The sequence below is a fragment of the Sylvia atricapilla genome, chromosome 16, assembly GCF_009819655.1.
Source record: "Sylvia atricapilla isolate bSylAtr1 chromosome 16, bSylAtr1.pri, whole genome shotgun sequence".
In the NCBI taxonomy this organism is placed as follows: Eukaryota; Metazoa; Chordata; class Aves; order Passeriformes; family Sylviidae; genus Sylvia; species Sylvia atricapilla.
In genome coordinates this window covers 7420698-7433703 of record NC_089155.1, presented here as the reverse complement: position 1 = coordinate 7433703, position 13006 = coordinate 7420698, and the positions used below count along the sequence as shown (strand labels likewise).

The window sequence follows — 13006 nt, the reverse complement described above, 5'->3', positions numbered from 1 at the left end:
TGGCGGCGTGCGGGCTGCCGGCGGCGGGGCCGCTTTGTCCCGGTTCCATCCGGGAGCGGTGGCGCGGGGCGGGCGCGCCCGTTGCCAGGGAAGCGCGTCACGGGCGGGCGGAGCGGCCGCGCCGCTTCCGGGGCCGCGGGAGGAGCGGCCGAGCGGCTCCATGGTGACGGCGCAGGTGAGTCCGGCCCGGCCCCGCACCGCGCCCGCACCCCGCCCCGAGCATCCCCAGCCTCCCCCCGGGCCGGCACGGTGCGGGCCGCTGATAGCCCGCGGACCCCGGCTGCCCCCGGTGCCCGGCGTGAGCACGGCCCGGAGCGCGGTGAGGCGGCCGGGGCAGCGAGCGCGGGAGGCGGCGGGACCCGCCCGCGGCCGGGCTGCGGGGGCGATGCCGCGGGCGGCTGGCCCCGGTGGGGTGGGTGTCCGCCGCTCCCGGTGCTTCTCCCCCACGGTCCTTCCCCCCGCCCTCGGGCGCTCCCCGCCGTCCCCGGGCCCCCTTCCCTGCAGCGCCCGGTGTCGCAGCCTCGAGGGCGGGGGGTGATGCTCGGTGAATCCGCGGTCCCGGCTCCCCGCGGGAGGGAACAGCCGTGGGCTGCCGTGCTGAGGCCGCACAGGTGACCACAGGTGACCTCAGACGCCAGGGAAATCCGGGCTCGCCGTGGCACGGCCGGGCCAGGGATGTCCTGTCCGGCCTGCGGAGCTCTTGGCACGGAGGGGACAGGAAAACAGCAGCACAAAGGGTGGTTCGGCTTGGGACGGAGGGAAAGACACAATTCAACCGTGACATTATGAAACCACAAATATTTGAAAGATTTGAATGGCGAGAAGCAATGGAATGTTTTGAGTGGTACCTCGGGATGTGCAAAGATGCAAGGGGAAGGTTTGGGCAGTTCCAAGAAAATCTTTCAGAGGTCTTTAAGGCAGGAAGCAGAGCATCAGGACATCACCTGTCAGGGCAGGTGGCGGGGTGAGCACAATGCCTGGGGCATAGCTGTCCAAGACAGCACCTCCCAACCCTGGAGGTTTCTGAGGAAAAGTGGTTGCCCCAGCCTGTATTTAGGTCGTGGCCTTGCTCATTTTTTCAAGCATAACCTTGTGTTGACTGAAATAAATAAAAATGCTTCAATTTCTGCCCATCCTCCCCTCTCAGTCACCAGGGGCATATTTGCAAGTGCATCCATCTCAACCTTGACCTTGGCTTGCAGAGACCTGGCCCAGGTCACTTTAGGCTGAACTAGTTTAATGAAAAAATTCCCATCTTTGATGGAGAAGGGTGGATGGCACAGCAGCATTCCCAGCTTTCTGGCTGTTAATGTCCAGCCATTCTGGCAGCTCAAACATTGCCCTGGAGTTCCTGGGGAATACAAACACTGCCAACTAATTGGTTTTATTTTCCAGTTACACACTTGGATAAATCTGAGAAGAGCCATAATTTGTTATGCTTCCAGTAAACTTCACCGCAGTAGCTAAAATAATTGGAGATGATTCGTGATGGGTTGTTATGAAAATAGCCCAAATCAGGGGTAAAATCAGTTGTTTGTGACTATAAAAAGAGACTTGCAAGTGAAGTGGGGAAAGGTGTCAAAAGCTGGTGGTGAGGAGGTACACCCAGAGGAGCAGCAAATGTGCGACATAATTTTGTTCGAGGTGTACCTCTGGCAAGATTAACTTAACTCTGATAATTTAATATTTCTCATAGTTGCTTACAAAAGTTCTCATCAGAATAGTATTTTACATATTCAATATATAAAATAAATCCATGCTCTCCTTGTCAGAACTTGTGCCTAATTTGAGTATTTGCCAGTGTGAACATGCAGATACGTGACACAGTGGTTGTCATGTGACCTTGTCAGAAAATTGTCTCTTGTGAACTTGAATTACTGGAATGTCTCTCAGAGCTGTGGAAGGGGAAGTGTGTGTTAATGTATACAACTCCTCAGGATGAAAAGAGGGAGAGTTGTTCTTTGTGATTCTTCCAAGATTTGTCCTCGTTTCACTTATTCTTTCTGTGTTTGTGCTCCAGAAATATTTGCTGTGGGTCAGACAGGAAGGTCACCTTTATGTGGAGCTGTCAAGTAGGAGTGAAATGGTTTTATTCAGTAGCTACCCAAAATTCCTGTAACACTTTGAACTCACTGTGCAGGGTGTAGAGTGAATTCTGAATGAGAGTACAGTTCAGTGCTTTTATGGGAAGAATGAGAAGCAAAAAATTTCCTCCAGCAGACCCAAGGAAATTCCCAAGGCCATATTGAGGTTTCTGTACAACTTTTAACCATTTTTGTCCATTGTTTCTATTTTACTTTTTGCCAGTCTGACTGTCTGTATATTGGAATTGTGCTTCTTTTCCCATTCACTAGCTCTGGCCCTGAAGTTCTCTGCCACCTTGTTGGAAAAGCTCTCCTGAGACATGCAATTATCAAGTGAAAAACAATTAGAGAAAAATTCCTGTTTCCTGCTGATCTGGCTGGGAAGAGAACAGTGAACACATTCCAGGGAGGCCACACCTGAACCTGTGCCAGCATTGCCTGGGGTTCCCTGTGTGTATTACTTTTACACTTAGTTCTAGTTGGCAGAAGGACCTCAGGGCTCTTCTTGGAAGATATTTTGGAAATAAAAAGGGTTATTAGAAATTGCATGGCATTCCCCAAGTTGTGCCATTGAGGTCTGTTAGGAACACAGGCTTTTTGCTCCATTTTCAATGGCAGCTCACCTTGCTGATGACTGGAGGATGCACCAGTGTCTCCTCCCTCTCTGCCCAGAGTTATGAATGAGTTGGATCTGTGATCTGGGTTTATGCAATGTGAGTTTAGGTTGATGGTGAGTCCTGTAAACCTGATGCAGTTGGAACACCAGAGCAGGAGTGATGTCAGTAGGTGAGTGTTGCTGAGCAGGGCTGGCTTTTGTGGGGAATCCTGATAAAAGTATATTGCCAGAAGAAAAGATAATAGCAGACTTGTGCTCCAGAGAGAGCAGGGCTGTACTAGATTTTCAAAACAGGAGATATAAAACCAAAGGCTGACTACAAAGAAAATGAATGGCGAAGTATTCTTTTTATGAATAGTTTTAAAAGGTTTATTATTGTTTTTAAGGGTCAAGAAAAGAATCTTTTACCAACTGTAAAGGTGTGATCTGATGATGATTTTTGCAGCTGAGCTTGTAAAAAATGATACCATTTGATGCACAGCCTTTGGTAAAACAATTCTGTCTCAGTTCAGGCCTTTACAGGATTTTCATGTTGTACGTCATTTTAGTTCTTCAAAATCTCTTGCAACTTAATGAATGCAAAATGCCACTCAAATTGATGAGGCAAGTCTTTGGCTTTGTGAAAAGCTGTCTCCTGCAGACAACTGCCTTCAGACACTCCTGCTTTGTTTTTGTTTCAGGTTTGTAGCACGGGATCATCCATCAGCAGCAGCACAGCAGCCGCAGCCCCGCCGTCATGTCCAAGTCAAAGAGCTCCGAGTCCGTGCGGGTGATCGTGCGCTGCCGGCCCATGAACAGCAAAGAGAAAACTGCTTCCTATGAAAAAGTTGTCAATGTGGATGTCAAGTTAGGGCAGGTCTCAGTGAAGAATCCACGGGGATCAGCTCATGAACTGCCTAAAACGTTCACCTTTGATGCTGTATATGACTGGAATTCCAAACAGGTCGAACTCTACGATGAGACCTTCAGGCCTCTCGTGGACTCTGTTCTGCAAGGGTTTAATGGGACAATCTTTGCCTATGGGCAGACTGGGACAGGGAAAACATATACGATGGAAGGGGTGCGTGGTGATCCCGAAAAAAGAGGGGTCATCCCCAATTCATTCGACCACATTTTCACCCACATCTCTAGATCTCAAAATCAGCAATACTTAGTTAGAGCGTCTTATTTGGAAATATACCAGGAAGAAATCAGAGACTTGTTATCAAAGGATCAGTCCAAGCGGCTGGAGTTGAAGGAGAGACCAGACACAGGGGTTTTTGTTAAGGATTTGACCACCATTGTTACGAAAAGCGTCAAAGAGATAGAGCACATCATGAACTTGGGAAACCAGAACCGCTCCGTTGGTGCCACCAACATGAACGAGCACAGCTCTCGATCTCACGCCATTTTCCAGATCACAATCGAGTGCAGCGAGCTGGGGCTGGATGGAGAGAACCACATCCGTGTGGGGAAGCTCAACCTGGTGGACCTGGCAGGCAGCGAGAGGCAAGCAAAGACTGGAGCACAGGGGGAAAGGCTGAAGGAAGCCACCAAAATCAATCTCTCCCTCTCAGCTTTGGGCAACGTTATCTCTGCGCTGGTAGATGGCAAAAGCACGCACATTCCGTACAGGGACTCCAAGCTGACCAGGCTGCTTCAGGACTCATTAGGTGGCAATGCCAAAACTGTGATGGTGGCCAATATAGGCCCTGCCTCGTACAATGTAGAGGAGACTCTGACCACACTGAGATATGCCAACCGTGCCAAAAACATCAAGAACAAGCCACAGGTGAACGAGGATCCTAAGGACGCTCTGCTGAGGGAATTCCAGGAAGAGATTGCTCGACTCAAGGCACAGTTGGAAAAACGGTCTATTGGCAAAAGAAAGAGGAGAGAAAGGAGGAGGGAGGGTGGGGAAGAGGAGGAGGACACTGAAGAGGGTGAGGATGAAGGAGATGACAAAGATGACTATTGGAGGGAGCAACAAGAAAAGCTGGAGATTGAGAAGAAAGCTATAGTCGAGGATCACAGCTTGGTAGCAGAAGAAAAGATGAGGCTGCTGAAAGAGAAGGAGAAGAAAATGGAGGACCTGAAGCGAGAGAAAGAAGCAACAGAGATGCTAAGTGCTAAAATCAAGGTAGATTTCTTCCTCTTTGAAAGCAATTTCCATAGGCTGTGGGGAAAATAAAGGGGTTCTCAATTTGGAAAGGTATTTCAGAGGAAGTTTCCAGGACAGTGACTTGTGTTTAGGTTGTAAGATTTTAAAATAAACTATTTCTAGCCAGAAGTTGAAATTTCCACCATTAATGACATGTTTCAATATTCATGAGTTATTTCTTTGTTCTTATGCGCTGATCTCAAGCAATTGGCAAAATAAAAGATAATGTGTCTTTTCACAAGCTGTGACACTAAAAATGTATCCTTCTGTCACAGATCATTAACAGGTTATTTACAGGGGAGCACACGTTTTGGTTCTCCGGCTCTGCCACACATTGCAGTGGTGCCTTATTCTAAACAAGTTACTGTTGCATTAATCCCACGGTTTTATAGGAATTTTAAGAAATAGTGATTCCTGTAGCAGCTGCCTTGAAAGAGAAGGTTAAATAAGGGAGCTGCCCTAAAGAAATTGTATCCATAGGAGAGAAAGTTACCCTCTGTAGTTGCTGAGAGAAACTTCTGACCCTGCTTTTACCTTTCAGACCATGGAAAGCAAGCTGCTGGTGGGAGGGAAAAATATTGTGGATCACACAAATGAACAGCAGAAAATCCTGGAACAGAAACGACAGGAAATAGCCGAACAGGTACAAGGAAGGAGATTTGTTATTTTGTATACAAAAACCTTGCCACAGAACTTTTGTAAAACATTGTGTCAGGGAAATTACCAGAAAGTTTTCCCAGGATTAACCCTAAAATTAGTTTGATGGCAATCATTTATTGAAAAGAAGGGAGAAGGGCTTGTGTTATATTTGTCATTATTTGAAATATGTAAAGAAGGTTTATAATAGTTTTATTCTAGCTCTTCATGGTAAAGATTTACCTCCTATCTTGACTGGAGCTGTTTTTAAGTGAAGAAATATTTCTAAGACCTTGATGAGTACCAGTTCAGCCTTTAGCTGAAGGAAGGGGTCTTTACTCTGTGCTAAAATTTTATTTTCTGTTATGCAAATTCTGTTAGTGAATCTTAAATACAATAACCAGTACAAACTGATAAAAAGGAAAGAAAAAAAATCTAAAAATGACATTTGATTCCTTTAGTTGAAACTTGAGCCTTGTTCACATTATCTGATCTTAATAGCAAAATAAGGACAAATAAGAGTTAATGCTTCTGATATTTCTATGGCTAGAGATAGGAAGAATTGGAAGGCAGGGAAGGAAACCCATCCTGAGCATTGGTATCGTGTGTGTCAGCTGGAGGTGACAAGGTAATTGTGGTCTTTAATGTCATATTGTCCCATTCTTCAGAAACGTCGGGAGCGAGAAATCCAGCAACAGATGGAAAGTCAGGATGAGGAAACACTGGAGCTGAAGGAGACATATAGCTCTCTTCAGCAAGAGGTGGACATAAAGACCAAGAAACTCAAAAAGGTAAAAAGAAAAATGGTTCCCTGTCTACCGGGCTGGGAATAAAATCAACTTGTGTGTGAAAGTGAGTGGAGCTTTGGCAAGTGACATATTTTGGCTCTTGTTGTGTGCTCCAGTTATTTTCCAAGCTGCAAGCTGTGAAGGCAGAGATCCATGATCTCCAAGAAGAGCACATCAAGGGGCGCCAGGAAATGGAACAGACCCAGAATGAACTCACCAGGGAACTAAAGCTAAAGTAAGTCCCATCACACCACTGCCTGCTATTAACTGTAACAGAGAGGGTTTCTCAGGGCAGGGAGTGGACGGACTGCCTTGCACATACTTGTGGAATAAGATTTAACCATGAGAAAACTAAACCATTCCTCCGTTTCCAGGGTTGTATTACATCAGTGGGAGAGGAGCAGTGAGGAAAGCCATTGCTGATTATATTTCTTGTATATTTCTTATTTTTGTGGTTGCATGTAGGCACCTGATTATTGAAAACTTTATTCCCTTGGAAGAAAAGAATAAGATCATGAACAGATCATTCTTTGATGAAGAGGAAGACAACTGGAAACTACATCCCATAACCCGTCTGGAGTGAGTGTACTTCTGCTCTTGGGATGGAATTACAGGTCACAGGAAACCCTCTAGCTGTCAAGAACAAAAGAGGGATTGAATTGGGGATTTAAACTGGCCCCTTAGAGTTCACAACTTCTTGATACATAATAAAACAACTCAAAACAAAACAATTTTTCCTCTTAATAGTGCTGTAAAATAGGAATGCAGAGTTAGGAGAATTCTTGAGAGATTATGATTTTTCTAATAGGCAAACCCCATAATTATATGTAAAATATATGTAATAGTGCATTCACCCTTAAAATAGCAGTGCATTCCTATCATATTTCTTTCCTGCTCCTACAAATGCAGCCTGGGTGGTTTCTGCTGTGTTGAAACAGATTTCTGCATGGAATTTGCAGATGTTGTAGCTCATAAACTCCAAGAGGAGCCTTTGGTTTTAGGGTATAACAGCCTGAGTCTCTGTTTTTCTCTAGCAACCAGCAGATGATGAAAAGACCAGTATCTGCTGTGGGGTACAAAAGGCCCCTGAGCCAACACGCCAGGACGTTCATGATGCATCATACAGAGGCTCGGTACAGGGTAAGCCCAGATGTGGTTGAACCTTTGTCTCTTCACCCTCGTGACCAGGGGAATGTGAATTCCAGAGGGGATTGTGTGTTCTTCTTTGAGATGTAAATTTGTAGTGTCCTGCATACATTTCTGAAGTACTTCAGATTAAGTTTCTGGAGGGCAAAGTAACAGTGTGTATGAAAACGTGGAGACTTTGATTCTGCTTTTCCTGTCTCAGGCAGAGAACATCGTGTTACTGGAAATGGATGTGCCCAGCCGGACAACAAGGAACTATGAAGGTCCAGCCATTGCTCCCAAGGTTCAGGCAGCTCTGGAAGCAGCTCTGCAAGAAGAAGATGACATTCAAGTGGATGCCTCAACCTTTGAGAGCACTTCAGTTAAAAAGTCAAAACCCAGGTGAGTTGGACTTTCCCTGAGCAGATTGGCCTACAGGAGAGGAACAAGTACAGTTGCTCTTGGTCAGCATGTCTCATCAGTGAAGTGAAGCTAAAAAAGCTTTAGTTTTTTCATAGTTAAGCAGAGAGAGAGAGAGGAACGTAGAATCATTAAGACTGGAAAAGACCTTTAAGATTTGAGTCCAACCTCCAACTGAATCACACCATGCTACTAAACCTTATCTTGAAGTGCCACATTTACTCATATTTTGAACACTTCAGGGCACGGAGATTCCATCCCTGCCCTGAGCATCCTGTGCCTGGGCTCAACCACTCTGGCAGTGAAGAAATTTTTCCTAATATCCAGCTTTAACCTCCCCTTGTAAAACTTAAGGCTGTTTCACCTTGGCCTGTCGCTTGCTACTTGGGAGAAGAAGCCAACCCCCACCTCACCACAACCTTCTTTCAGGGTGTAGGACATAGGACAGAAGAAAAAGCTGAAACAGTTTATTAGAGAATAACTCCTGCAAAAAAAACCAATCAGCTTTTTGCAGATTAATTTTGGAAAGTAACAGGTCATTGAGATTGTTAGAGCTTTTCTTGTTTATATTTTAATTTTTGCTTCTTCAGGCCGCAAACTGGAAGGAAATCGGTGGGATCCGCATCAGGATCAGGCACCCCCAGTTCTCAGCTCTACCCACAGTCACGAGGGCTGGTTCCAAAATAAAACCAGCTACGCCTCTCCAGGGAGGGAACAGCCTTTACCTTCTGGGAGCAGAGACAAGGACAAACCTGCAGAGAGAGCTCCTGGCCAGCCTCCAGCCCCTTTCCCTGGAGATGGCCTTGTTGCTGTTTAACTGACTCGGGCCAATCCAGGGGCACTGAGCCATGGGAAGATCCGTGCTTGCAATTCAGCATTTGGCCTCTGTGGGAAATGGATTTTAGTTAGGAAATCAAAAATGCATGAGGTACGTTACAGTGTGTTAGGAGCAATGGGAAGCATGGGGATCACCTCACAGCGTCACCGTCCTCCTCCTGCACCAGCCCTTCTGCTGCACAGGGCTTTTGGCTGTTGGGCACTAAGAAGACAGAGTTGAAAGTCATCTCAACAGAACCACCACTCTGTGGCTCCACAGTGAGAACCAAAAGAGGCTAAAAAGCAGAGGATCTGTTCAAACTCAACAAGGTGTGTGGTTCTTCCTCTTCATGCTTGAGAGACTGGCATCACCACCTGGGATTCGGGCATTGGTCTCAACAGGCAAGATGGCAGTGGCCAGTGTGTCCTCACCACCACACAGCTGTACCTCCCCATAGGGCTGTAGGACAGAAAAGAGTCTTGAAAACAACTCTGTGGTCTCTAGAAAGGAAGCAGTAGAATCTGAAGTCCTTTCTTTGTTTACAGGCATAAGTGAGAGCACCTCTAAGCTGACCTACAGACCTCACCCCTACCAACACGAACCACCTTGTCAAAGAACACCTCTGCATACTACTGTCAGCTCCACAGCTTTCCTCCTCTCTCTTGCCTCCATCTTTACCCCTGGCATTTAAAACCAGTGTCCATATGACATCTTTAATGTCATACGGCCATTTTCTCATGCCTCCCACTGTTGATGGAAAACGTAGCACTAGGTCAGAGCTCTCCCTGCCAGGCTCAGACTCTCAGCTGGCAGAGCACTGGATCTTGCAGCTGCCTTTTGAGAGCACTCCTGGGAATTTGGTCCCTGCCCTTGGTGTCTAAGGAAGTTCAGCATTCAGTGCCTCTTGTGCCTCACCTGTTCCATGTTAAGCAGCTTTCTCTCTGCACCTCCCAGTCCACTCAGAGCCTGCTGGAAGTGAACCCAACATAACCGAGGCTGGTGATGGAAGCTGGTGTTAATTCCAGGGGTTTTACTTTGAAAACAAGGGAGGAAGAACTCCTTTTGACAGTCTCATTGCAAAGCTGCCCTATGACTAAAGCAGGCTCGTGTAGCAGGGTAGAGGGAGGTGGAACTGCACGCTAAGGACAGAGTAAGGTGTCCCTGTCTAGTGTCCCACAGCTCATTTGTAAGTTTTAGTTCACTGTATATTGAGACTTGGGATGTTACTTTTTCTGGTTGCTTTTGGCTGTCATCCTGTGAACGTTTTTACCTGTTTCCCTCACTGATGACTCCCTCCAGACTGACACGTGTGAGTGTGTGAGGACTTGCCTGGTTGTAGACATGCTCTGATGTGTGGACTCTGCCTTGTGCTTGTTAAGTGTCCATGGAGTGACTTCATCCAGGCTGGAGAACTCCTTTCTTCTGACCCCCTCTGAGCAGCAGGAGCTGAGTGCTCAGCACAGCTCACCTGTGCATCCTGCAGGCACGGTGCCCAGGTGAGCCAGGCGGGCCCCTGGAACACCAGCTTGGCTGCTGCATTCCATGGACTGCTTTCCCAGGCTACAAGGTTAATATATGTATACACATATATGCACACATATATATATATATAAAATAGTTTTGGTGGAGGAAGAAGGGATTTGCTTATAATTGAGAGAGCAGGCACATGACCAATTTCTTTCAACCTGAACATGGAAACCCACCATAATCTTCGTTTTTACAAAGCACTGTTTATATCCAGAGAGCCTTTTAACTGGCTTTTGTTGCATAGTATAACAACACCTTCTCTTCCCTCCCCTCTCCTTCTTCTTTCTCTCCAGCACATAGTCTTCTGTACTAGGACATTTTAATAGATGATTGTATGGTTTAAGTGCTCAGAGAGTTGAAATTAAAAGGGGGGTGGGGGTGGGAGAGGTCTAAAACCGTGAAATAGCAGCACAATATATAACCACGTGTATGTACGTACCTATGTACACATGTTTTATGTGAATAATGCATACACAGACTCATCTGTGTCTGCACATGTGCACACTTTTCCTCAGTTGCTACTATTCCATAGGGAATTCTATATTAAATTCATATGCTGGAAACTGCCCTCGTGGCAGGGCTGGTACCATGGAGCTCTGCAGTGCAAACTTGTTTTCATGTTGATGAGCCAGCGTCAGAAAGGCTCTGCTTTTAACTCTGTAGAAATTCATTAGCAAGGTGAAAGAAACTCAGTAGAGTGGAAAAGAATAAATCTGCCTATTTAGTCATTGTATGTAAATTGGGGCTGCAGGGTGGAGATTTGGTCAGTGTATTCATGGGCAATCTCGGCCTGTTACAGAAGCTTTTGGATTCTCATTCCGAAGGACTTAACCCTCACCAGATGCTCAGTGGCACTGATATTAAGATACATTGTCTTAAGCTGTACAAAACATACTGAGCTCTGGGTCGAAGCTTTTCAGAAACATTCCTGCCGAGTTTGCCCTTCTTTGGTGTTATCTGAACCATCTGGGCTTCCTGCTGGTTAACCAAAGGCAGGAACTCCAGCTGGACTCCTGGAAGAGGCCCTGGGAGAGCCTTACACCGTCACCTTTTCTTCATAGGAATGTTTAACTTTCAACATAATTGTCTTTGCTCTGATCTGTATAATGAGATCTTTTTTTAAAAAAGTGGCATGGAGCAGGAGTCGGCCAGTGGGAGCAAGTACCACAAGACACTGAAGCATAGGAATTAAAGCACTTTCTTAAATCCTTAACTTAGGTCTAGCGCCTTTTTAAAAATATTTGCATGCTGCTTGAATCTTCTAAAACACATACCTCTGCCAGAGCACCTGGGGCTGCGCCGGTGCCTTATACAGATCAGAGCAGGCAGTGTTCAGTCAGTTTGAGGTGTGCAAGTCTGCCCTCGCTGAACACGCAGCACTGGAGCTTCAGTGAGGCACCTGTGTACCTGGACCTGTCCTCTCTCCTGTCTGTGCTGGGCAGCGTGCACCAGTCTTTAAATAGTTCAGTGGAATTTCTTGGGGTCTGTTCCTGCTGTATTCAAACAGACTGGGAAAAGAGAGCCTGCAAAAGCCATAATTAGCTACAGAGATGGAACTGAAATGAGAACACTGGTGCTGCCTGCTGCACTGTGCAGTGGGAGGTTGACTCTCTGGGGTCCAGGTGCTTACTGCCTTCTCCAGCCCCCTTTCTTTTTGAAGAGGTGACCCAGGATCCTTCTATGGGCACAGCTGTCGATCACAACTCTCAGCTCCTTGGAGATACACCCACCTCCGCCTTCTCTTAGGTGATCTGTAGAAAAATAACCTGTCCATAGTTCTGTCCATAGTTTTACAGCTTATATTTATTTGTATCATCTCTTTTGTCTAGGAATGTAAAGTGATTCTAAAATACAATGTGTAATAAAGTCAATAAGATTTATTGCATCTATCAAAACGTGTGTTTTGCATTGTTAATTTGGGGCAGGGCTCAGTGACTTCATGTTTTACAAAGCTTCGCGTAACTTTTCTTTCATTAAAAAAAAAAGTGCACAAAGCAAGTGGGAAAATGTAAATATGAGTAGAAATGCAGTATTAGCATGTGTGTGTGTGTGAGTAGAAGGTGCTGATGCCTGCATATGGCACCTTGGGAACCAGAAGTGCTGGTGAAACCCTGCCAGAATCCCATTCCAGGGTAGCCCCCAGCCTTGGTACTTCTTTGTTTGTGTCAGCAACGGGTGGTGCAGATCTAAACCGGTCTTTTATGGGCGCCGTGGGGAGAAGGAGCCTCGGGACATAACCACGAAGTATGTCCAGAGAAGGGAAACAAAGGTGGGGAAGAGTCTGTGGCGTGTGTCCTATCACAAGTGGCTAAAGGAGCCGGGAGTGTTTACCCTGGAGAAAAGGAGGTATGGGTGACATTACCACTCTCCACACCTCTGCGAAAGGAGTTTGTGGCCAGATGGGGGTCGGCCTCTTCTGCCAACCAGCGACAAGAGGACAGTGTTTAACTGTGCCAGGGGAGGTTTAGTTTGGACATTGGGAAGAATTTCTTAACAGAAAAGGTCGTTAGGTGTTGGAAGGCGCTGCCCAGGGAAGTGGTGGAGTCACCGCCCCTGGAGGTGTTTAAGGAAAAGACTGGACGTGGCCCTCGGTGCCCCGGTGTGCTGGACATTGTGGTGTGGGGTCATAGGTTGGACTAGCAGATCTCAGAGGTCTTTTCCAGCCTAATTGATTCTGTTATAACCAGCACGCGGGAACACCAGCAGCCACAGCCCTCAGCCTCGGGCCCTCAGCTCCAGCTCGGTCCCGCGGCCGCCCCCGGCCCGGGCGGTGCCGCTTCCCCGCCGCGGCCATGCGGCGCCAGCGGCCTCTCCCGCCATGCGGCGCTGCGGCCGCCGGGACTTGTAGTCCAC

At 46.9% G+C, this 13006-nt stretch overlaps 1 protein-coding gene across 2 annotated transcripts; it reads left to right on the top strand.

Moving 5' to 3' along the window:
• The first annotated feature begins 131 nt into the window (after positions 1–131).
• KIF3B (kinesin family member 3B) lies at positions 132–12048 on the top strand. Of its 2 annotated transcripts, XM_066330722.1 has the most exons (9): positions 132–175; positions 3381–4819; positions 5382–5483; positions 6145–6267; positions 6381–6499; positions 6730–6843; positions 7299–7404; positions 7613–7791; positions 8400–12048. In XM_066330722.1, the coding sequence occupies exons 2-9, from the start codon at positions 3437–3439 to the stop codon at positions 8494–8496; spliced, it is 2223 nt and encodes a 740-aa protein (XP_066186819.1). In that variant the 5' UTR covers positions 132–175; positions 3381–3436; the 3' UTR covers positions 8497–12048. The 2 variants fall into 2 exon arrangements, with proteins under 2 accessions (XP_066186819.1, XP_066186821.1); XM_066330724.1 differs by lacking the exon at positions 132–175 and having other exon boundaries at positions 3359–4819.
• Positions 12049–13006: the final 958 nt, after the last annotated feature.